The 26,360-nt window shown below is 37.9% G+C and overlaps 1 protein-coding gene across 1 annotated transcript in view; it reads left to right on the top strand.

Moving 5' to 3' along the window:
• Window positions 1-26,360, top strand: part of LAMA1 (laminin subunit alpha 1) — a 105,141-nt gene that overhangs the window by 67,717 nt on the left and 11,064 nt on the right. Inside the window, exons 38-54 of the mRNA XM_072152201.1 lie at window positions 341-457; window positions 565-728; window positions 1,126-1,264; window positions 4,803-4,905; window positions 5,898-6,014; window positions 7,130-7,312; window positions 8,724-8,878; window positions 9,396-9,539; window positions 10,713-10,846; window positions 11,234-11,384; window positions 11,534-11,658; window positions 14,215-14,365; window positions 18,121-18,265; window positions 19,484-19,625; window positions 19,973-20,087; window positions 22,442-22,612; window positions 25,795-25,946. Of these exons, the coding sequence (XP_072008302.1) occupies window positions 341-457; window positions 565-728; window positions 1,126-1,264; window positions 4,803-4,905; window positions 5,898-6,014; window positions 7,130-7,312; window positions 8,724-8,878; window positions 9,396-9,539; window positions 10,713-10,846; window positions 11,234-11,384; window positions 11,534-11,658; window positions 14,215-14,365; window positions 18,121-18,265; window positions 19,484-19,625; window positions 19,973-20,087; window positions 22,442-22,612; window positions 25,795-25,946 (2,408 nt within the window). The remainder of the gene's footprint in view (window positions 1-340; window positions 458-564; window positions 729-1,125; window positions 1,265-4,802; window positions 4,906-5,897; window positions 6,015-7,129; window positions 7,313-8,723; window positions 8,879-9,395; window positions 9,540-10,712; window positions 10,847-11,233; window positions 11,385-11,533; window positions 11,659-14,214; window positions 14,366-18,120; window positions 18,266-19,483; window positions 19,626-19,972; window positions 20,088-22,441; window positions 22,613-25,794; window positions 25,947-26,360) is intronic.

Here is a 26,360-nt window from a genome sequence, read left to right as displayed (position 1 = left end):
TTCGGCTGTGCGGGATGCTCGGCGGGGCCATCATTGGTAAATAACTTGTGGATTGTCCATTAAGTTCAACCAAGGAAGGGGAGGGATTGGATGAGCAAGAGATATAAGGCAAACTGTTTTATATTATGATAGAACCGTCAAAGTTATTTTGATGCAAAAAGACATTTAGACCCTTCTTAAAGCTCTCTGCTGTCCCTGTTGTGACCAGCGCCTGAGGCAGGCTATTCCACAGATTCACAGCTCTTACCTTAAAGATGCCCTGTCACTTCATGTGATGAGTTGTCTCTTTTTGAGAATTTAAGGATACATAAATAATGAATTGTATGATGTCCATCTACAGATGAAAAAGCTTACTCTCCAGGAAAACAAGAATCGTTCTGTGATGTTAATTGAAGAAGGGCTTGGCCTGGTTGATGAGGCAGTTCTACTTGCAGAAGACACCATTAATGCAACATCCGTATGTATTTCATTTTAACCCATCATAAAGAAGGTCTTATTGTAATGTTGGTGCTCTCACATTTATGTTCATGTGTGTAACATATACACCCCACTATGTATCTATAGGTTTTGGAGGTGCACCAGGAAGAGTTGATCATGTGGAATACCAAGCTAAGACACCATGTGGATGAACTGGTGCTGCAAATGTCCAAGAGAGATAATCTTGATTTGGTCTATAAAGCTGAAGACCATGCAGCGGCTTTACAGAGCCTTGCTGATTCTCTAAACAGGTACATGCTCTATGGTATAGTCCTACTACATTATCCAAAGCCTGCATAGCTGGATTAGTATCCTATTCTGTATATAATGGAACCCGAAATTATGTGCCATTTCAAAGCAGGTGAGACGAGAGTCAAGGACATCTGCATTCTAGAGTTATCAAATACTTGTTCTCCATCTTCTCTTACTTAAGTACGCTTATGAATGTGTTTTGACTTTATTGATCAGTCACTCCCATTGTTGGGCAAATAAAAAAAAATGGTCTAAAACACATAATAGATGTAATGTAATGCATATAGTGAACTTTTTAGAAAGAAAATTAAGCCAAAGTTTTGAACAATTTTATCCAGTATTTTGTAGTAAAAATATTAGTATTCTTTAATATTTATGCCAGATCTCTATGTTTAGTTCTCTTTCAGATGTGAGGAATATTTCATTGAATGCTACAAATGCTGTGCAAGCTCATTCAGGTATTAAAAGTACCATTGAGCAGGCCGAGGCAGTGGTGGAGCAGGCTAACACCACAGTCACTGAGGCTCTGTCCATGGTACGTACACGAAGCATCTGTAGCTTGTTTGCTCTTAGGTTCTGTTTACACCTGCAGGTTTTCTATTTTGTCAGGCTGCAGTATTGTATCTAGTGTAAAAAAAACGGTGTATCTCTACTGTGGATGGCCACTCATTTTCAGTTTTTCCTGAGCACAGCAGAGGTGTAATTTTACGCTGCTGGATCACAATGCAAAATCAGTCATCCAGGTATCATTTGTAGCACTGATCTTGTCTTATGGAAGAAACATAACCTTATGGGCCCCCTTAAAGGGGTGTTCCCATTCCAGCAAATTAATGTTATTGTTTGTATGATGAAAAATTATACAATTTTCCAATATACCTTCGGTATCAATTCCTCATGGTTTTCCAGATCTCTGCTTGCTGTCCTTCTGTAGAAAGTTTCATTGTTTATTTCCAGTGGACAGAAATGTGACCATGGTCACTCAGGTGCACAGCTCGTTATAACACACAGCTCTGATACCCTCTAACGAGCTGTGGAAGTAAACAATGAAGCTTTCTATAGAAGTACAGCAAGCAGAGAGTCAGAAAACCGTAAGGAATCGACACAAAGTATAATGTCAATTTTTTTTCTCATACAAACAATAACTTTAATTATCCGAAATGGGAACACCCCTTTATGGTTTTTTGTTTGTCGTACTACCCCTTAAATTACACGGAACACAGGAAATCCCAGCAATTAATTCACTCATCAGCCATTCCCCCAAAAACCTGCAATCTATAGTGTAGTCATTCATAACCATTCATTCCGGGGGTTTATAAAATAGCAGATAATAAAGTGATCTAGATTATCAGATGTGAAGGATGTTCAGTTATAGACAGTTATGTGTACTGGGACAGGCGTTCAGGATGTAGATATTCATCCCAAAAAAAGGAAAAGGTGAGTTTAAGTTTTTTCTTTCGGCAGGTATATAGCGAAATGTTTCTCTTGCGTTTATTTTTATCTGGATATATGAATGTTTGGTGACAGCAAAGATGAGTTTGATCATGTTACAGAATGCAGCAAACAACCATTGTTCTGGTGACAGACGTCCACATTATATGGTTATATTTAGAAGTAATTAAACCTGCGTTTTAGATAAGTGTTTATATCCATTCTCTCCTTTCAGCTCTAGTCAGCAGGAAGGTAATTAATCTTTCAGAAAGAGAACAACAACCTGAATACACCGCACTCTTTTGTCCATAATTTCATTTTCCTTCAATGGAACATTTCTCTAAGCGTTTCACACGTAATCAAACATTTGCTTATTCTGTCTTATTCCCTAAGGGTGGAGAATTACAAAGAAAGGATACACTCCATATTGTTTGATCACATGCATAGTTCCATAAATAAATATAAGAATGCATAATAGTCCAGCAGGGGGAGCATTGTGTCCACCAGTGTACAGGCCGGCTCATGACGCTGCTCTATTTTTTGCCAATAACTGTTTAGAAATATACAAAATCTCTCCTATTGTCATGTAAATCCTCCAGATAGTCTGCATCTGTTGGCATTATGTTTTTATTGCAATTTGAATTAAATATATTTTAGGACTTTTTATTACTACTATTACAGGCAGTCCCCGGGTTACATACAAGATAGGGTCTGTAGGTTTGTTCTTAAGTTGAATTTGTATGTAAGTCAGAACTATATACTTTATCATTGTAACCCCCAGACAATTTTTTTTTGGTCTCTGTGATAATTGGATTTTAAAAATGTTGGGTTGTCATAAGAACCAGGAGTAACAATAAATCTTCATTACAGACACCTCTGATACTGTTATAGCTGTTTATTATAGCCTAAGGCTAAAGTACAGTAAATTGCCAACATTCAGAGGTCCGTTGGTAACTATGGGTCGTATGTAAGTCAGGTGTTCTTAAGTAGGGGACCGCCTGTATTACTATATTATTACAACAGACATATTGTGACCTACTGAGAGGGGTTTGGCTTTGAGGTTAACAAACATATTATTAAAAATGCAACAAATTGTACATTTATTTCTTATGTAAGGTAAGAGAGGGAAAAAAGAGGCATAACATTAGGATAAGACTCTCTTAAAGGAAATCCATCATGATAAACCAGGGACAATTACTCATAGATCCAGCCACTACGACCGTGGTTATCTTCTTATATGTGTTATCCAAGGCCTCCTTTATTCTAAAATCAACTTTAAAAATTATGCTGATGCGCCTGAAATACTACTGGGGTGGTTTCCCAGAACCCTTCAGTGCTGTATCTTTACAGGCTGTTACGCTGTCTCACCCTGCCCCTCTGCTCCTGCTCAACACACCCCCTTTCTCTGTCTGATGTAATCTCAATACAGAACACAAAGTTTAAGTACATAATGGGAGGGGGAAGTGCTCCCACATAGTGTAACAGCCTGTGAAGCTGCAGCATGTGTAAGCTTCACAGTATGTGTAAGGTTCATTAGCATAATTTCATAAACTGATTTTAGAGTTTTAAGGAGGCCATGCATAAGAAATATAAGAAGTTTACCACAGTCATGGTGTCTGGATCTATGAATTAGTGTCCCAGGTTTATCATGCTTGGTTTTGATGGTAAATTTCCCTTTATTGATTCCCTACTGCTCCTGTCCTATCAGTCTCTTATTTTTCTTTCTTGATGTAGATGAGATGATTCATTAGCTGTAAGCACTGAAGTCAGTAATTAGCTGTCAGCTATCACATGTCCATGTCAGGATGTCATTGTCAGTACAGTGAACAGCGGTAAACCAGGATGCTTTTGCATCATCAGTGAGCATAGTCTATGTTCACATTACAGGCATCACATAGTACCTGATCAGTTTTTGTGTTAGACCTGTTTTTGCCTTATAAGAATTGATCCTTGGATCCTTTATGGCAACGAAAATTATTTCAGCAAAAATTTGCTACTTTTCCACTAACATGGCAAAGTCAGACGCGCAAGAATTGTTCTGTATTGCACCTGATAAATCTTTAAAATCCTGATGTGGACATATAAAATGGCGCAATGTTGGCACAAATCCTGTTCAAACATTCAAAACTAATCTCCAGTCCAGATCATGCGTAGGAAAAACATTTAAAAAGCAGAAGAATGTGCAACTTTTGTGCAAAATTGGAATACAAAGACGCAAAAATCCCACAGATTCAGCTGCCAGATATAACAACCTTTATGATAAAACACACACAAATGTCCTGACAAAAGATAAATAACCCCCTAAAAGTTGAATTTTTTCAGGTTTCTGTTTTTTAATCCCAAAAATTGTAAAAATCCCAAACAGAATGTAAATGGGAGGTGTTGCTTTAATTAATAACAGATCCTTCCATCAAAACTTGGAGCTTGCTAGCAATGTGAAGAGTACCAAAATTTGTTTTAAAAGACAAATTTTTTCAGAAAACATTATGGCAGAACAACATGTTTATGGCAACATTTAAGCAGCTGTATTAGTTGTTCCTGTCAGGACAAAGAGGGGAAAGTTGTCAAAATAGACAAATCTCCTTCCACATGCCGTAAAGGTAAAATGTTCGATAAAACAAATGAATTTTACTTTTTTTTTAAAGGTTTCTGGATCAGAGGGATCTTTAGGTTCTACATCTCAGAATTCCATCAATTTTAGCTCCAAACTTCTAGATGAATCCAAAAATTTAAGTCGAAACACTGAAGGTATGTTTTCTATTTATAGTTTTCGAGATAAAATAAGAAATTGCTAATATCAGTGCATCTGGGTCAAAGCTTGCCTTCAGAAGTTTAGAAGTCAAACCAAACAGTTGAGCCTTTAAAGAGGAACTTTCATCTTTTATGATTACCGTATATGCTAGAGTATAAGCTGACCCGAGTATAAGCCGAGGCCCCTAATTTTAACGGAAAAAAAACTGGGAAAACCTATTGACTCGAGAATAAGCTGAGGGTGGGAAATGCATTGGTCACAACCTCCCAGTATATTGCCTGCCAGCCCCCTCTAGTTTATAGCCTGCCAGCCCCCTCTAGTATATAGCTAGCCACCGCACTGTAGTTAAACCCCCCCCCCCCCAAAAAAAAACACTGTACTCACCTTTCCGACATCCCCCGCAGGTCCTCTGCTGCTTCCAATGCTCCAAGCCTCCTGGGGTCGTTCCGCTTCTTTTCGGGCCGTCCCGCTCCTCTTCGGAAGAACCCATGGAGGCACCGGAGCATCAGAAGCAGAAGAGGACCTACGGGGGACAATTTATGTGCTGAAAAACTTGGCTTATACTTGAGTATATACTGTAAATGTCAGCACTAGTGTTTGGATGAGAAGAAGGGAATCATTACGTTGTATATATCATTATATATCATGTATGGAGTCCCATCTATCACGAAAACCAGAAATTATGGCAAATTCGGGTGCCGACATAATTTAATTTTATGAATTTACGAAAATCCAAAATGCATATAACTCATAAAGTAGTGGACATCTTACTGATTATTAAAGAGATACTTAATCGTCACCTATTGTCATGAAACCACAGTGCCTACTTCATGTGATCCTTATGTCCACTCACGTTAGAAATTCATTGGTTTGTGGACCAACAAGATTTATATCTGAATGATAATGTGACTATGAGCTGGTTTTTTTTTGTGGTTTTCAGTGTCTTAGAAAGAAAGATTCTAAAGACATCTTGTTTTTTCTCATGCAGGCCTCGTATCTCACATGAAAAGCTTGAAGACAAAAGTGGATAATATACAAAAGCGTACGCGTGCATTTACCGGACAGATAAATGAGCAGCTGCGAGTTCTGAGAACACTACCGAATGGTGAGAAACATATCATTTGTCCTTTTACTTGTAGCTCTGTGATAAAACCGTAATAGAAAGGCAAATCTCCCTGGACTGTAGATGCAGCGGAGAACATCGCTCTCTATTTATTGTAGAAAATGGGCTTTTATTCAGGATCCCTATAATACCTTCTTTTGTTTAAGCAACAGTTAGGGTGCAACAGGGGACTAATGTTTCCAGATGAAAAAATCTACACAAAAATATAAACCCCTATAATAGGGGCAAGTTTTATATAAAAAATAGGAGGACTGGTTCCAGTTGTAGTAATCTTTCTCCATTGTTTGCAGACTTATTGGAGGCCTGAGAACATGCACATTTAGCATGTGACTGCCGAGTCAATCCCTGGCCTCAATTGTCATGTCTGAATGAGCAGCACATGCTTTTTTTTAAAAAAAAAACAAAACCCCCTTTAACATGGGTTTAACACCATACAAGTTTTACATATGTTTACATTTCTGTATTTTTATTTCTAGTTAGCTCATCACCACCATACAATTTTTGTTGTTTTAGACAACTTTTAAAACTAGACACAGGAGGTCATCTATCTTATCTTTGTTTGTTTTGGCTAGTTTTTGACGTTTTTCCGTCTGCTTCTTGGTAATTTATCAATCTCACTTTTTCCTTGTGTTAAATGAGTTTTTTCTTCCAGATCTCTTTTTGAGACATTTGTTACAAATGTCGCAAAAATGTCGCACAAATGTCACGAGTCATTTCTTTCCATTTTCTAAGTTTTCCTTAAGTATTGTTTGGTTTGGAGTTTTTTGCACCAAATAAATCAGTAAAAGACAGTAAGACACATTTATTTTCTATTCCAGATGTGCCAAATGTCGCAAATGACATTTATCATTTCAAATTGTCAAAAATCTGGGATATTTAGCACATATGGAACAGAGCTGTGCTTTTAAATCTGTTCCCAGCACCAGAAACAGCTAGGAGTATTTAGAAGATTTTTACAAATAAAGTTATTGATATTATTGATGAAAGTTATTGATATTGATGACCCATTCTTGAGTTAGAACATGAATATCTGATTGGTAATGTTATGTCACCCAGTACTCCACTAACTTATCAACGAGGCTTCTTTCATTCATCAGATACAAGCGCTAAACTTCAGGATGCCAAGGATCTAGCCCTGTCTGCCAATGCCTCTGCAGCTGGTACCTTAAGGCACATCATCAACTTCAGCCAGAAACTGACGAATGCCACAACAACATTGTCAAGGGTTAATGACACATTGCAGAAAACAAATGAACTTCTCATTCACTCTTCTAAAACTGGTAAGGCTGATTCTTTGTTACACATGTTTTTTCCCCAATAAAAAGGGTAATCATAGACTCGTAGGATCACCAGGAATACATTATCATGACATACATTCACTAATTTCTAGGTTTAGTGTTCACTTAATGAGAACATATTTTCCCTCACAGTCTTTCATCTTTCCAAATATTTTATGTTTTATGACTCTATTGACATTGGTGTACATGGTAGATACTTTCTGTAACACATGGTAGATACTTCCTGTATGTAGCACATGGTGGATACCTCCTGTATGTAACAACAATCAGCAAAGAAGCAGCACTCCAAGTTGAAAAAAGAGTTCTTTATTCCACCATTAGTATGCAGCGTTTCACCTTTTCCTTAAAGGCATTATCATTAAGGAAAAGGTGAAATGTTGCATACTAATGGTGGAATAAAGAACTCTTCATTTTTTCAACTTGGAGTGCTGCTTCTTCGCTGATTGTTGCTATCCACTGGGGTTTTTGTCAGACCTTTTCTGAAGACCTGCACCCAACTTCCCTTTACACGATGCAGCTCCAAAATCCTTCCTTCTTACCTGTACTGTATGTAATACATGGTGGATACATAATGCAACTTGTGGGACTCATTGGCTTACAATACATATTTACACTTTATTTGCTCTCAAAAGCGATGGAACATGCAGAAGAAATAACTCAAGGCATGTGCGAAAATAAGGCTACATTCACACTGCCTTATGGGGGACGTATATACGGCCGACATATATATGGCCGATATACGTCCCCCACAGACGGCAATGGGCGCATGGCGCCCAACGGGAGCACCATACTGCTCTGTACCCCGTAGAAAGATAGGACATGTTTTATCTTTCTCCGGAATATGGCGCCGTGCGCCATGTTCCTCTATGGAGATGGGCGAGGGTGAGAGGCGCTCTCCCCCTCCTCCTCTCCCCGGCACTGTCGTGTGCCCGCCGTGCTACGGTACGTTCTATATATCTGCCTTAGTCTGATGAATCTTCCCTGGGAATCTCCATGAAGATCAATCTACCTTTTCTACCTTGCTGCTAACCAAGTTTTGTGAATGTCAAATAATCCAAGTTTTGTAGATAAATACCCATAGCTTAATTAATAATATATAATAACATGAGGGAACAATTTTTAATAATTACAGTATCAGGTAAGCAGATGAGCTCCTCCTGGTCTTTCTTATTGGCTGGACATGGTATTTCATGACAGTATTGTCTTTGTAATATTGTGTCTTGGAAAGCTATGATATGCGTCTATGTGTGGCTAGCAAGTGGTTGTGTTGTGATGCAACTTAGTGAGCTAAGTTAATGGTGGTCACATCTGTATAGAGATATGGACTTATATACATTTTGACATTGTAAAGCCCAAATAACATTTTTCTTCTGTGTTATATTTTGTTTTATAGCTGTAACAGCAGAGAGCAGAATAAAAGAAGTTGAGACACAAGCGAACATTTTGCTCGCTAGGTTGAAACCATTGAAATTGCTTGAAGAAAATCTCAGCCGGAATCTGTCAGAAATAAAAGAGTTAATAAATCAGGCAAGGAAACAAGCAGCATCGGTAAGTGATATCCACCCCATTAACAAAGCATTTACTATAATTGTAATAGGTTACACATTTTGGTAGTAACTCCCTGGCTGTATCACAACATCAACCAAAAATATATTCTGTTTTGAAGCTCCTTTATCAATGTATAAGCTCTACTACTGTGAAAGGTCCCACTTCATATAGTTTATTTTCTTGTGCAAAGCATGTTAAATATTTAGAGGGGTTGTAAGAAGACAGCTGAGCCCTTGGCCTGTAGCTGGTATTGGTCGGCTGCTATTGAATGTTTAACGGCCCCCTTTCCTATTGTTTCATTTATTATCCTGCATCAGCCTATGGAAGAAATTAATACCATGCAGCATGTGGAAAATTCAAAGATTCATGTCATATTTCAAGTTACTAACTTCCAGTGACAATACCTAAAATAAACTTATGTACATCAGTTCTGCATGTGCAGCAGAATCTTCCAGTGGAGTTAATTCTTCCTTCGGATATCGGAGGTTTTATCAGTGTCTTTATTTGTATTTTCCAGATTAAAGTAGCTGTTTCGGCAGACAGAGATTGTGTTCGCTCTTACCATCCTGAAATTCGCTCTACAAACTTCAATACTCTAACACTCAATGTCAAAACCAATGAACCAGATAATCTTCTCTTTTACTTGGGCAGTAACAGTAAGGTGAGCCTGGTATTACATATCCTTTAAAGATTAAGGTAAAGTCACCCCATGCTTCCTGTAATGTTGGGATACATAACACTTTTGTACAATTTATCAATCTTTATTAGAATGCCTGAATCTAATTATTTGTCCTGTGTTCCTCTTTTCTCTTAGAGGATATTAAATAAGGGTTTTCTAGGCTAAAATATTGACAACATGTCCATAGAGTTGGTCATCAATATCAGATGGATGAGGATCCCATATCCAGCACCCCCACAAATTAGTTGTTCTCAGGGAATCATAAACAGAGAATGGAACAGAAAGCCAATAGCTCCACTTTCTGTGTAGTGGTCAGGCTAGGATACTGCAGATCACCTCCCATTCATTTGAATGTAAGTTTAGATGCAGTGTCTCAGTTCATTCACTACACAAAGAACATTGTCTGCTTTCTGTCCAGGTCCCATTTATTAGCTGTTGAGCCATGTGGGTGCTTGATGTGGGACCCCAGCAGTGGATTGAGCCTGTGAGTCGAAGCGTTGCATTAGTTGGTCACCACATGGACTAGTTTAGAACCAAAAGAACCAGCTGCTCATTTCAAAGATAAACCTGTGAATATCTTCCACTTAAGGAGAATGTCCTTAAAGTGGACCTGTCACCCTTAAAAAACGCATTAGGAGCTGTTTACTAAAGAAAGCAGCTTCTAGCGCATCCCTATTTTAAGCAGTGATAAACTGCTAGTAGACACTGCAGAACCATAACCTCAGAACATATTCGTGAGGCATGAAGCACAGCATTCACCCCCGGCCTATGGCGTGTGAGGGGCGGTCCAGGGAAGAAACAGCACATCGGATCACCCCCTCATGAAAACGCTGGACCGCTGTGAGCTTGGTCTGGCGTTCCGAGGCTATGGCGCTGCAGTGTCTGCTAGTTTATTGGAGGGTTCCAATAAAGATAGCCGTTTAACACTGCTTAAAATGGGGTAGCGCTAGTGTGTTTTTAAGGGTGAAAGGTCCTCTTTAAGCTGTTCATATCATGTGTATTACTGGCTCTAGTACTTAGATTTATACTAATGGTTCCCATAATTGTCTCCTGTTTTATGATGACTTGTAACTTATACTGACTGAGCCCACTGTATCAATATTTATATGTAATCTACATATGTATTTATATTATTCCACTTTTGCTGCTTCATAGGCTGATTTCATGGCAGTTGAAATGCGGAAAGGTAAAGTTTCTTTCCTCTGGGACTTGGGCACTGGAGCAACAAGAATTGAGGATCCTGATATGCAAATAGACAACAACAAATGGCATAAAATCCATGCAACAAGGTAAATCTTCTTTTCTCTCCTTTTGATCATTTTACAGATGCTATAAATAGTTTATAGATACTTCTGAGCTTGTTGTCTGGATTATAAAAACTTTCCAGAGGGGAAAAAAATTAAAGAGAAGACCCACATTTCTGATGGACTCCTTCCATTTCACAGAACCTTTACAATTAACCCTTAATGGCGTTGCAGGAAATCAAACAATTGTTGGCAGGTTCTCTTGCAGTTTGGGGGAACAGTTGGAAACCTTTGATAAGCTTAATTTTTCTTCCACCAAAAAGGAATTGTAAGAAGTGAACATCTCTACAAGGTTTTTTCATATCTGTACAATATAAACCATCAATGTTTTATATCAGGAAATTCTCTCACCACTATCCATTTGTTTGACAGGTTTGGTAGATCTGGAACAATTAGTGTAGAAGAAGTCACCTCATCTCAGAAAACCTCACCAAAAACAATGTCTTCTCCTGGAACATCTTCCATTCTCCATGTGGATAATTCCACTCTAATGTTTGTTGGGGGCATTGGAAGTGGGATACAGGTATGGGCAACTACTTCAAGATGCGCCTGTACTGTGTGCAGGAATTACAGTCTAGTCTTTCATGGTAGAAAAATCATCATAAAACAGAATATATTATGGAAACAAATCATTATCTAGTATGAATTATATTATTCTTTTTTCTCTTCTAGAAGTCATCAGCAGTCCAGACATCAGACTTCAAGGGCTGCATGGGTGAAGCTTTCCTGAATGGGAAATCTATTGGCTTATGGAACTACGTGCAGAGACAGGGCAAGTGTGCCGGGTGCTATGGAAGGTATTTATTGTGAAACAGATGAAAGTGTACTACAATACTGTCAATTACAATCTTACAATGGTAAAACCATTCTTTCAGTTATTATTACAATTCCATAGTAGAGTTTTAAATTTGACACATCCACCCTGATCATTTGCCAGTGAGAGAGACTCCAGCATCAGTATTAGATAGGTAAAAGTGCGACACCAGCACACCCATTGGTTACCTCTACTTGGGGAACACGTTTAGCTGCACAGTAGGTTAAGCCTGGAAGAAGACAACATGTATTTTTATCAGCCGTGACAGCTTATTGGTATTCTGCTCTATACACTTGAATGTGGTGCAGTAATGTGGCAAAGATGCTACACAATGGGCCAGATCTATAAAACTAGCTGCGCCATTTTTCTGTTGTATTTTGCATATAAAAGAACATTTTTTGAACTAACACATGTATTTAAGAAGTGTTTGAGCCAGTTTTGTGACACGGCTGCAGTGTGGCAGCTGAGCCACAAAATTCTGCACCTAAAAAGGCGTTCCAATGCGGATGTTAGACCAGGCGACAGCAACTCAACAGAAATGTGGTGCACGCTTATTAAAAAGAGTGACCAAAAACAAACTAGTGCACTCAGCGTAAGCACGATCAGTGCATGCAGAGTACCCCAGATAATTGAAGACCTTGCGCCATTATTCAATCATCCCGCACCCTGCACATAAATGAGGCATACTGCATGTAGTGCAGTGTCCCAATGTCTTCTCTGCAAGGATAATTCCACAGTGTGAGTTAGATGCACCCAGTCAAACTCTAAAATTACACTTTGCCTGTGAAACTAATATTAAAGTATTTAGATATAAATGACATGGAACTATTATTTCTATTGGGTATTAATAAATACCGTAGCTATTTTAACTGTGCAGGTATTGACATTTTCCATGTCTATTTTCTGTTTGCTGTGCATCAAGTTTCTGCATTATTACATTTTGGCTCCAGGATAATTAATAATGTCTCCAGGAAATGTCTTAGCCGCGCTGCCATTGCCTAATGTCCTCTAATGTGCTCCAGATGCTTGTAGGAAACGCTAAGTTGTTGCATAAGCAAATGCTTATTTTTCAAGTTTTTTTTTTTAAATCATTTCTGGGGTTCCAAAAGTTTTTAGAAATGTATACCACACAGGTGCTCAACAACATTTAAAGTGTTTCTAAGCTAACTTTAGGTTTTTTTGTTACCTTAAAAGGACATCTACCACCAGGATGAAGGATTGTAAACCAAATACACTGACAAACTGGTGTGTGCTCCCTGTGGTGGGAGCTGCTCTTCTTTTTTGCTTCTGATTTTTACAAATAAAAAATTGGTGTTTATGGACCCTCAGTCTCATCTGCATAATTTTAAAGCTTTTTTTTCTTCAAAACAAGGGAACAAGAAGCTTTAAGAAGAGCAGATCCTACCAGAGGGGGCACACGCCAGTATGTCAGTGTACTTGTTTTCCAATATCTAATCCTGGTGGTGGATGTCCATTAAGCTTAATTTTCCAATAACTGAGTTATTCTATGGTCTCTTTGGCACTTGGGCACTTAATTTGACACCCAAGAGAAAGATGACTCTAATTTATGTTTACACCCCTGGCTGAATTGGTGTACGGGTCACTGCTTCAGCCTGGAGTGTACACAAAAAACAGGGAGCCAGAGCAAGGTAGCAAATTACGGTAAACTCAATTTAATTGTAGTAAATAAAGAGAAGGCCACAATTTTCCCCTTACCTCACCCCTTTCCCCTACATATCACTCGTCCACTGTGTTATATTTTATTGTGTTCTGTATAATGCAGTGACACCTGCCAACCACCCTCCAATTCACGCTGGGATAATACATGAGATGTTATAGCTAATCCCTCCTGGCTAGCCCTTGTAAGACGAGATAAGAGAAGAAGAAGGCAGCCACTGCCGAGACTTATGTATAATCATAAAGCACTTAAATCAGACCCTCTTCCGAGAATTGGTATTGCTAACAATATCGAGATTGAAATGTTATTATATATCAAAACTGATTATTTTTTTAATTGAATGTGAAATTATGCGTTCTTGTGTAAAACAATAAAAAAGAGTTTGAAAACAAGAAAAAACAAATAATTTTCGCAAATTAAGATGTTGCCTTCAATATAGAGTGATGGCAATTAGTGGACCCTTGATAATCTTACAAATATCTGTCTGGTTTTGTTCCAATCTTCCCAATGAAAATGTACTTAAAAAAAAAGAAAGAAAAAAAAATCTAAGCTTGCGGCTGTTATTACCATATTACACCAGCAGAGGGTGATGTGTAATAACACACTGAATATAGTAATAATATATCACAGCATGTAATCGCTGTGCCACATAATTTAGTTCATTTTTATGGTATATTAAAATTAATATAAATTTATAGGCTGCAAAATTCAAAATAATTTCCCATTGAGACCTTACAGCTGCGCATCAGGACCATGAGCCACTATGAAGATTTAAAATGTGCTGGAAATTTTAAGGGGTCTCTGTAATTTGTATATATGTAGTACATTTACCTGCAGTCATTGAGTATATAATATTTTTAGCCCACAGGATGAAGACACTTCCTTCTATTTTGATGGCAGTGGTTATTCCATAGTGGAGAAGATGATTCGTACTACTACGACTCAGATATTTATACACTTCCGCACATTTTCACCAAATGGGCTCCTACTGTACCTCGCCTCGAATGGAACGGTGAGTCTGATAAGTCCTAGCGTACAAATTATAATACACATTTGTTTAAATATCTACTTTATTTGTCCTGTTAATATTGTCCCCCAAAAGGTCTATATCTCATAAGCTGAGTTGTATAAGATATAAAATGTATGAATAAAATATACGAATCCACTATAAAAAAATATTTTCTACACAAGATCACAACAAAAAAGTAAGTCATGAACTAATAAATAAATTATAAGGCAAACAGCAAGACCTTAAGGGACAGCCTAGATGGAGCTCTTAGCCTTTTCTTTCCGTCATGTTTCTATGAAAGTCTCCAGTACTTCATATTGGAAACATCACTGTAACATTTGGTCCGCATTTGCAGTTAATTTTATCTAGAGGCTAGTGTGAATTGTAATGTAAACCCTGGCATTCCACAGAGACCCCATCAGAGAAATGAGAGATGACAAGTGAAATCCCCCTGGGCTAGTCACACCAGGCAGCTGCTAACTAAAAAGAAGGTGGTCAGGAAGAGACTAAAGTGGGGTCAGACAACTCGAGCTACATTTACATGTTCCAGCACTCCCTGTGACTGTGATGTCAGATTGGACAAAAATATCTATGTGCAGGATACAAATTTATCACTATTTTCTCAGTGCAAATAAAAATGTCTCTGAATTCTTGTCTTCCTAACAAAATTGCCCAGAATTGTCAACCACAAAAATTTGCAGAAATTAATGGAGATCTGTACAGCGCTGCCTAAACTGTGTGCGCTATATAAATAAAGAATTATTATTATCTAGAGATATAAGCTTGTAAAAACATATCTTCACAAATACAGGCGGTCCCCTACTTAAGGACACCCGACTTACAGACAACCCATAGTTACAGACGGACCCCTCTGCCCCATGTGACCTCTGGTGAAGCTCTCTGGATGCTTTACTATAGTCCCAGACTGCAATGATCAGCTGTAAGATGTCTGTAATAAAGCTTTATTGATAATTCTTGGTCCAATTACACCAAAAATTTGGAAACTCCAATTGTCACTGGGGCAAAAGAAAAAAAATTGTCTAAAACTTCCATTATAAAATATATAGTTTCGACTTACATACAAATTCAACTTAAGAACAAACCTCCAGACCCTATCTTGTATGTAACCCGGGGACTGCCTGTAGTACAGTCTAGCCTGGCACAGCACCTAGCCACACCTGGTCACCAGTTCATAGGGTGAAGAGTTAATAGCAGTTTATCCTAATAGTGTTTTTGGATTCATAGGAAATTGCATTACTTAAACAAACCTGAGATCTCATCTATGTACAGTGTCTTTCAAAAGTAATCGCCCCCCCTTGAACTTTTCTACCTTTTGCCACATTTCAGGATTCAAACATAAACATATAAAATTGTAATTTTTTTGGTGAAGAATCAACAACAAGTGGGACACAATTGTGAAGTGGAACAAAATATATTGGATATTTAAACTTTTGTAAAAAAAAATAGTAAACTGAAAAGTGGGGCGTGCAATATTATTCTGCCCCTTTACTTTCAGGGCAGCAAACTAACTCCGAAGTTCAGTGAGGATCTCTGAATGATCCAATGTTGTCCTAAGTGACTGATGATGATTAGTTTAATCCACCTGTGTGTAATCAAGTCTCCGTATAAATACACCTGCTCTGTGATAGTCTCAGGCTGCGTTCACACGTGTCGTTTTGGATGTCACAGAAGGCATGGGTTTTTAAATGTTACAATACGTTTGGCTACTCTGGAAGAGGTTTTCTTCATTGCTGTAAGTGTAAATAGCTGTGAAAATGTTTACACGGCTGCTTACACTGACAGCAATGAAGAAAACCGAGTCCAGATGCACACATTTTGACGCATCCAAAACGCCACATGTGAACGCACCCTGAGGGTTCTGTTTAAAGCCCAAAGAGCATCATGAAGATCAAGGAACACACCAGGCAGGTCCATGATACTGTTGTGGAGAAATTCAAAACCGGATTTGGATACAAAAAGATTTAACAAACTTAAAACATTCCATAGAGCACTGTGCAAGCGATTATATTGAAATGGAAGAAGTATCAGACCACACCAAACCTACCAAGACCCGTCCGTCCCTCTAAACTTTCAACTCAAACAAGAAGGCTGATCCGAGATTAGGCCAAGAGGCCTATGATCACTCTGGATCTACAGCTGAGGTGGGAGAGTCTGTCGATAGGACAGCAATCAGTCGTACATTGCACAAATCTCCCCTTTATGAAAGATTTGCAAGAAGAAAGCTGGGGGACACCAAACATGTGGAAGAAGGTGCTCTGGTTAGATGAAACCAAACTTTTTGGCCCCAATGGTCATCACTCTGAACACACCATCCCCACTGTCATGGGTGGTGGCAGCATCATGGTATGGGGGTGCGTTTCTTCAGCAGGGACAGGGACGATGGTTAAAATTGATGGGAAGATGGATGGAGCCAAATACAGGACCATTCTGAAATAGAACCTGTTGGAGTCTGCAAAAGACCTGAGACTGGGATGGAGATTTATTTTCAAACAAACAATGATAACAAACATAAAGCAAAATCTACAATGGAATGGCTCACAAATAAACGTATCCAGGTGATAGAATGGCCAAGTCAAAGTCCTGTTCTGAATCCAATCAAGAATCTGTGGAAAGAGCTGAAAACTGCTGTTCACAAATGCTTCATCCAACCTCACTGAGCGCGAGCTGTTTTCCAAAGTAGAATGGGTAAGAATTTCAGGTTCTCAATGTCCAAAACTGATAGACATACCCCAAGCGACTTGCATCTGTAATCACAGCAAAAGGTGGCACTACAAAGTATTAACTTAAGGGGGGCAAATAATATTGCACGCCCCACTTTTCACTTTATTATTATTTACAAAAGTTTAAAATATCCAATTCACCTCACTATTGTGTCCCACTTGTTGTTGATTCTTCACCAAAAAAAATTACAATTTTATATCTATATGTTTGAAGTCTAAAATGTGGCAAAAGGTAGAAAAGTTCAATGGAGGCGAATACTTTCGTAAGTCACTGTACTTATAGAGGATGCTTAGTGTTGCTTCTTCTCTTGTCCCTTCCACTCCATATCAATTATTTTAGGCTCTCTACTGTCATGTGGGTGGTCCTAAGTTGGAGTAGACAGCCTATTTAGCATATTGGGATGCAAAACTAACTGCACCGATTGGTGGACACCTGTGTCAGAAAAAGAGTTCAAAGTGGGGAAATGAACTATTTCATTACAGTCTACATTCACATTAAAGTATAACAACATTTTTGAAATTCTGTTGATTACAGAAAACTTTGTAACATACTTAATTGAAGTCCAATTTTCCCTTCCTTCTTCCCTGCAGTTAGCAGTGTTTCTCAAAGCTGTTCTGAAGACCGTACATAGCATACAGATAAGGAAAGGAGGCTAACGCCTAACTCCGTACATGTCTAGATAATATTGACTCAGTAATTCTGCTCAGTAAGAACATACATTGTTGACTGTGAGGGGTCAAGTCACTAGAAACTTTTACAGCTTCTCCTTATCTATCTGTTCTCTGTGTGTAGATTTAGTCACACTAGGAATAAAAATAAGACAAAAAAATATAACACACTTTTTAAGTATTTACCTTGTGTTATTTACATAGAGACATAAAATGATATGACCCCCCCCCCCCCCCATGTACGCAAAAGCTGAATCTTTCATTATTTTAAATAATTTGTTAATAGGATTGATAAGACTGTATGACCAAATCTAATTGCTTTAATATGCATTATCTTTCTTTTATCAGAGAGATTTCTTGTCTCTGGAAATAGTGGATGGAAAGCTACGACTGTCAGTGGAGTTGGGTTCTGGTCCTCTAATACTTACAACAGATGGACGCTACAATGATGGAACTTGGTATAAAGTTGCTTTCCAGCGCAATAAAAAGCAAGGTATGTTGATCTAATCCTTATAAACACATACTCAGCGGTTAGGTCAAGCAGTGTCAAAGTTCACTAAAATATTCGGTCTTCTAAATAGTATGTACTGTGTTTCTCCAAAAATAAGACAAGGTTTTTATTATTATTTTTTACTCCTGAAAGTGGGTTACGGGTTATTTTATAGATAGTCTTTTTTCCCATGAACTAAAATCCACATTTATTTTTGAACGTTGTTCAACGTTTATTCACATATAACCATCTTTTATCATCTTCTGGGATATCATCTCAAAACCCTGATTTACATTGTGAAATTCTTGTGACTCTTTTGCCTTTAAAATAATCAGCCTGAATTTCTCATGTGGAGTATTGGCACTTTCCATAAATAAGCCTCTCTTGTCCATTTACAGTAGCTGCTTGCAGCACATTGCATCTGTCAGCTCCATCTTCCTTCTCATTCTGCCTTTAGCATACAGGCTGGAATCAACTATGGCACCTAGAAAGGTTTCGTTTTAAAGAGGAGAATATCCCCTTTAATTTGGAATAAGGATTGTATTTATAGGTGGCCCAGACACTGAGATATCCACTGTTAAATTTACAGTCAGGAGTAGCAGATGTATATGGAAATTACACTCCCAACTGTAACTCTAACAGTCAGTAACTGTAACTTTTAGTTTTTGTGGCACCCTGAAACACAATTCACAACTGCTTGGTATTAAAGAAGAGGTTCTCCTATTTAAAAAGACACCAAGACTGTGTTTCAAGGTGCCACATTTCAAAAGTTATGTCTGTTTATAACTACAGCTTATTTTTTTTGGGTAGGGCTTACTTTGGTAGGGTTTATTTTTGGGTAGGGCTTACTTTGGTAGGGTTTATTTTTGGGTAGGGCTTACTTTGGTAGGGTTTATTTTTGGGTAGGGCTTATTTTGGCAGTGCTTATTTTTTGGGTAGGGCTTACTTTGGTACGATTTATTTTTGGGGTAGGGCTTATTTTGCTAGGGCTTATTTTTGGGATAGGACTTATTTTCAGAAAAGCACAGTAGTTTTACATATTGGCCATTTAGTTGGGTACAGATCCAGAACAGCGGATATGGTTCTGTTACAGAACAGGTTCAAGGCTTTTTATGGGGTCCTTCTACTACAAATATGGAACATGAACAAATGTTGTACAAGAGCGAGAACCCATTGAATCATTTGAAGTAAAAAATATCCAATATCTAATATTCTGAATAGGTATATTGGCTGTCATGGATTCTTACAACTCCAGCCAGAAAGAGACAAAACAAGGTGAAGCCCCTGGCACCGCATCAGACCTTAACAGATCAGATAAAGATCCTATATACATTGGTGGCCTTCCTAGGTCCAGAGCTATCAGGTATGTTATTGTAGCCTCTCATATTGGGGGGTAAGTACTTGTGGGATTTGTCTTTTTGTGGACAGACTTTATTATTAGGACTCCCAGTGGTGGTTGATTAGAGTTACTCCACTTTACTTCTTACCCTTTGTTGTCATCCTCTAACTACATTTTTGTGTTGTGCTTTTGGTTAATCCTGAACTCATAAAAAGATCTGTGGCCAATCTGATGTTGTATAAACACCCAAGACAGACCGTCAGTGTTTATCTTCCGTTTCACTCCTCTTTATTGGATATAATCTGTATATATTGGATTATATGTGTATTTCCTTTATAAAACATGTAATAACTTTGTATTACCATATCCAGGCGCCAGCTCAGCAGCAGATCCTATGTTGGTTGTATCAGAAACTTGGAAATTTCACGCTCAAACTTTGACTTGCTGAGAAATGCATACGGTGTGAGAAAAGGCTGTAAGTTAGAGGTGAGATGCTCTTGGCTTTATTTACCAATATGAGTTTTATTGGATTCAACATTTTTGCTTTTAATTAGGGTGTTTACTGAAGAGATGCCGTGTGGGGACTTCTTCACACATTCTTCACATTAGTATATTTTGGTAAATAGAAATATTTTTCAAAAACATGTAGAAATAAAGTGAAGCATACCTAAAGAAAATGTAAAAAAAAAAAAAGACAACGCTAATTTATCCAACACTTATTTATTTTAAAATATCTCAGGTTGGATGTTTCCTTATGCAACTTTATATTCTCTACAAAGTCTGTGGTTATATAATACAATTATGCCAGCAGCTGCTACCACTTAGGGAAGTGCTGGAGCATAGTATTGGCATGAGTATAAGTTGGCAAGTTGATGTTTGACAAGGGTCCAACCGTTGCCACCCCGGCTATGAAAGATGTAGCAGGACACAAGGCTCAACCTGGCACTTCAATTATTCAGAAGAAAGTGATTTATCAATCTGTGTTCTACAGAAATCAATATTAATTTATGCCTAAAATCTACCTTAAAAATTATTGGCACCACATTTATCAGAGATTTTAGACACTTTTACAACTATTGCAACAGAAATGGTGTGACCTACTGAGAAGGGTTTGGCTTTGAGTTCAACCAAATGTACATTTATTTCTAATGTAAACTAAAAGAGTGAATAAGAGGCAAGTTAGGATTAGACTCTCTAAGAAGAAATCTACTTTCAAAATCCATCATGATAAACCAGGGACACTGGCACTGACACATCCAAGCACTGTGACTGTGATAATCTTCTTATGTTTGTTATGCATGGCCTCCTTAATTGTAAAATCAACTTTTCAATTATGTAAATGATTAAAGGGGGGCTTTACCCCCCTTTCTGTGTAGGAGCCGCTCTCACCCTCCCCCGCTCTCTCTATACTTCCCCCTCCATTTGCCTGCCTTAATAACACACAGTGTTAGGGGGGAAGTACTGCTGCACAGTGTTAAGCTTCAACACAGAAGGGCTCTGGGAACACCACCTGTATCACTTCTGACACAATTGTATATTTATAAAAGTTGATTTTAGAAGGAAGGATGCCATGTATAAAAAATGTAATAAGATTACCACAGTCACTGCACCTGGTTCCATGCGTGCCCCTGGTTTATCCATGCTCGATTTTTATGGGAGATTTCCTTTAAACCAGATTTATCATGTTAGCATTAGAAAACTTGACCAAAAGGTGCTAAATGAATAAATATTGTTGGCAGCCTTAAAGGGAATCTGTCACCAGATTTTACCCAATAAACTACCAGCCTATTCAGGTAGAGTATGAAATGTGCTTTCGAGCATTTCCTCTTTTATTTGGAATCTCACCCATGTCCCTTTAAAAAAAACTTCAAAGTTATACGAAAATGAGTGAAGAAGAGTCATATTTTGCCTGAAATTAGTCATGTTTAGAGGCTGCAGGGGGAATGTCATTTCAGATATATCCAGCTCCAGTTATAAAGGATGTATATAGATGTTATGGTGTCATATTAAAGAAGATAATCTAATATTTTAGAAGGCATCAGGCTTGTGGTTCTCTAAGCTACACAACCAGAGATACTGGCCATTAAACACTTAGTTGGCAATGTGAGCTGCAGGTAAAGATCCAGTTCCTGCATGTTTCTTTAGATGCCTGTATCTATGGTTTTGTGAATAACAAAACCACAAGATTCTTATCTTTTGTTTTCAACTTGCATTATTTTTGAAAGTTTAAAAGGGGTACAGAAAAGCAAGCCGAACATTGATTTGGAAAAGGTAAAAATAAGGACCATCCCTCTTATAATACATGGTCGCACAGAACCCATAGTAGCATGCAAAGGGTAGAGATTCTTTCTTTAATATGAACCATGTTTCTAGGTGATAATCAAACACTCCCCCTGTGGTGTCTACAATTGACTCATCTCAAATATGACTGCTCGTTTTCATACAACTTTGGAAAATAATTTTTTATAGGTAAACTGTTGAGATTTCGCATAGAATAGGGAATTCTAGAAAGGACATTTCATACCCTACCTGAGGAGCTAGTAATTTAATGTAGTAAAAGCTGGTGATAACTTTGCTTTAAAGTCACATGATGGAAAACAAGAAATGTGTAGTATTTTGCACCATATGTATCATTTAGCAATTTTGATAATTTCTGCGTAATTTGTGACACTTTTTCTTTGCATATTGTAACAATACCAATATTGTATCCCCTTATCCAAAGTATGAAGTCTCATAAACGGGTTAATAAGACAGAGTATATGCTGTATGGTTCACATAAAAGGTGTATTTTATTTGATATTTTACCATTTAGTATATCTTTATTTTCCCTTTCTTTTTAGCCTACTCGTAGCATAACCGTTCTCACTGATGGTTATGTAGAGATGTTGCCTGTGTCCCTGCCACCAGAATCTGAGGTCATGGTGTCATTTTCTACACTCAACGAGACAGGAATTATCTTGGCTGGTTTTGGCAAGGCGGTGGAGAAACGAAGTCGCAGACAAGCCCAAACGGTGAGCAATACTTTTTACATTAAGTTCAATAAAATGCTTCAATTAAGTTTCCACTATGAAATCATCTATAAAAAGTAAAAAGACAGATTTTGCAAAAATGATGTATTTATTTTGTTACAATAATTTGCAATAAATATATCAAAGGGGCACTCGCCTAATTGTAGAGGTGTAAACTATAATTTTCTCAACTTTCTCATGAATATTAAGTGAATTTGTCAGGCCTCATAAGACCAGTCCCATGACTTTAATACCCATCCCAACATCCTGTGGCAAGAGGAACTAAAATGTTCATGTTTTAATGCAAAAACGGCTGTTTGGCAAAACTTGCGACTACTAGTAACTGTCGGAAAATGTGCTAAAATATCTATTACAATGAAAAAGTAAGATTAATGATTTACGTTTGTCATTGACCATCATGAGGGCGACTGGGGCGTAAAAACTTACTGGTATGGATTATATAGTAAGTGCAATGGCAAGGTCTTTAGGAAGTTGACCTAGAGGCAGAACACTATAGTTTAACATCACAGATAATTTGTACCTTCTGCAACCGATAAATTGAGTTTAAGCTTTTATAATAATTTATTATAAAGCCATTCATACATAGCTCATGGCCTTCTTGGTATTTCCATGTGGCTGCTCCAACAAGTCTTCCACCTTTGGTACTCCATGGGGGACATGTATCATGGTTTTGTCTTTCTGTGATGAATTTTTGAGACTTTAGGCGGCTCTTTTTTGCACCTTATGTATGATCCTGTCTTTTTACTTGTGATACATCTTCAGTTTTTCCTGTCCAGGCACGCGCAAATTTTGGCTTCTTTTTGAGACTTTTTGGACACAAGCCACTTGAGAGGGTTACGTACAGGAGTGGACACTACTGTTAAATTAGGATTTGGGGCTGTGTCCTGCATTTTTAAGCCCTCTAGTCACACCCCAGGGAGATGATGACATATGAGGCTGCGGTCACACTTGGTGTTAAGGGTGTGGTCACATGTTGCGTTTTGATTGCGTTTTGAAACCTATTACAACAGCTGAGGAGAGGTGATTTGCCTAATTACAATACTGTTAACATTTGTATTTACACAACACATAGAAAAATCAATGTGAACACATGCATTAACATCGTGTTAACACATGTGTTAACGCAAGTGTTAAAAGCTATTTAATGAGGCAAATCTCAGCTGTTGCACAGCGTTTTTAAAGCATGCGTTAAACGTGACGTGTGACTGCACCCTCAGAAGTAACCAATACATTTTTAAAAAATGTATATGCAAAAATTTCTGAATTTTCAAAAAACAGGTTACCGTTAAACATTTAAAGCACGTGAAACAATTCTAATTTACATGGTAAAATCGGGTCCATGAAAAAAATCCTTCCTTTGCACCTGCCCTGGACCAGCTGCAGATTTGCGCCTGAAAAGTCGCAAAAATAAGCAAAAAAAGTAACACATATGTGAAAAGTCGCAAGGAACATCTGGAAAACCCAGAAACATAAGGCACTGCACAAGGTGCAGACCAAGGCATACTTGAAAAACGACAGAGTAAAAAGTCGCAAAAAAGACAAAAGTTGCAAAAATGAGACAATTTGACTAGCAGAAATAATGATACATGTCCCCCATTAGTGCTTCATGGTGTCTGTGCATCTGATTCCATGTAAGAAGTACATGTTGTTGCTATATGAACATTAATGATCAGAACAGAAACCTGAAATGATATGCGATATTATAAATACTCTCAACTCTTTCAGTGAGTGCAAAACGAACATAATTTCCAATACTTTAAAAGCTAAGTATAGGCATAGTCATATTTGCATTGCGGTGGCACCACAAGAAGTTTCTTTTGTCCTGATGAGAAAAATAAGGCCGCATGCAGTGCTATTATTTCCATCAGGTACAAAAGAATCTAGAATGGAGGATCTGAATGGAGCTGCTGATGCGCGTGTGAACAGTACCATAGCACTATGAAAATGGGACACTGCAGCTATGAATAATGAAGTCCAGTTTTGGATTCAAATGTGTGAAAGGATCGTTTGTTAATTCCTCATAATTCCTTATACTTTTATAACAAGCAGAACTGATTTTGCAAAGAAACCATATTACATGTAGCCTGTAGGTAATACTATAAAGGTGGTCTTCTCCCACTCCATTGCACGGCAGAACTGACCCATAAGCCTTCATAGAATCATGAAATGGGTCACTGTTGTCGTGTAGGAATACATCACAGCTTGTTTTGCATGGAAATCATTCTCTTAGTATGTGTGTGATTTCACAGGTAAAGCAGTGTTGTGTGAGAATTACCGCTGTTTGACAAAGCCTCGGGCATTTTGTGAAATTAGATTTTCAGACTTCAATAACCCGAGGCAGCGCCTGAAGCCCAATCACTCTGTATAATAAGGTTGCAAAGCCATGGGCTTATTCTTTATTCAGCATATCTATGGCGTATGTGTTGTGCTGCTGTACAGTGCTAAAATCTTGAAATAGTCATTTCCACATGAATATTTGATTTTGGGAAAAAAATGGGAATTGCTTCTTTTATGACTTTACCTGTATTATAAGATCCTTACTCTCCGGCTTTGCCGAGCCAGAAGCGTAAGATGAATATTATCCCAGCTCATTTCAGATGCGGAGGTAATCGTTAATCAGCCGAGTGGCTAATTTGTGTAATGGCTCTAGCAATAGAGAATACATTTTCCAAAGGTGCTTTAGAATTTAGTGCATTCCTAATGATGGGAGTATTGAGGCTTTCAGCTGACATTAGCATTTCTTACAGTGTACTTACCATATAGATTTTTATGTTGGCTCTATATATTATGAAGGTTCAGATCTCTGTTTCTCATATTAGGAGCTCGGGAACCATTTTTCAGGATGAACTATTAGCTAGGATAGATGTTTCACGTAGCCACGGCAATGTTATGGTCCACAAAGTAAAAGTGGATTTTCTAAATCCATTAAACCAAGTATCCATTAAGGTTCTAAGGTTCTACATTGTCTTCATAAAAGTAGGCTTTGGATATTGGGCAGGGAACCCATAGCTCCATATCAGATATTTGAAATCTTTCTGACTATGAAGTATTGTCTTCATATGGAATGTAGTAGGCTCTAAAATAATCATAATTCACAGAAGAAATAAAGGTAATTACTAGAACCTGGTCTAATTAGTAGTTTGATGTGGTTTTCCTTTATCTAGCCATTCTTTGCCATAATGCTGGTGAATGGACACATTGAATTACACATCAATCCAATGGACGGAGCGAGTACAAGAAAAGCGGTTGTCAGATCACCAACGGGAACATACAGTGATGGCCAAGAACATTCTATTATTCTTCTTCGTAACAAGAGGTATGTGGTAGGATTTCTAAGGAATATCAAACCTTCTATCCTCAAGTCCTTTTAGTGCCAGAATGGTTTCTTCTCAGTCTTTCCACATGCCAGACCGCTATTTTCTATGGGCAAAATCACAATTTCTCTAATCCTGGATCAATTACCTGTGTTTGCAATATAATATTCATATAATTCCATAACCATATCCAATACTTTGCTGATGGTGCGACCTTATTTGCATTAATTTTCTGCTGTCTTCATACTGTTGGTACTAGTCTGGTCATTAAGGGAAAAATCTCAGTATTGGTGATCAATAAGTTGTTTTTCCTTCAAGATCACCTGTTTTCAGACTGATCTATCTGCCAATTCTCCTCTGCTACTTTCTAATGTGTAAAATCACTCTTACTACTGCTCTATGTTGTATTGTTCTAC

This window comes from Engystomops pustulosus, chromosome 5, assembly GCF_040894005.1.
Source record: "Engystomops pustulosus chromosome 5, aEngPut4.maternal, whole genome shotgun sequence".
NCBI classification, from domain to species: Eukaryota; Metazoa; Chordata; class Amphibia; order Anura; family Leptodactylidae; genus Engystomops; species Engystomops pustulosus.
Note: the sequence above shows the minus strand (reverse complement) of the source record. Positions and strands in the feature narration are given on the sequence as shown.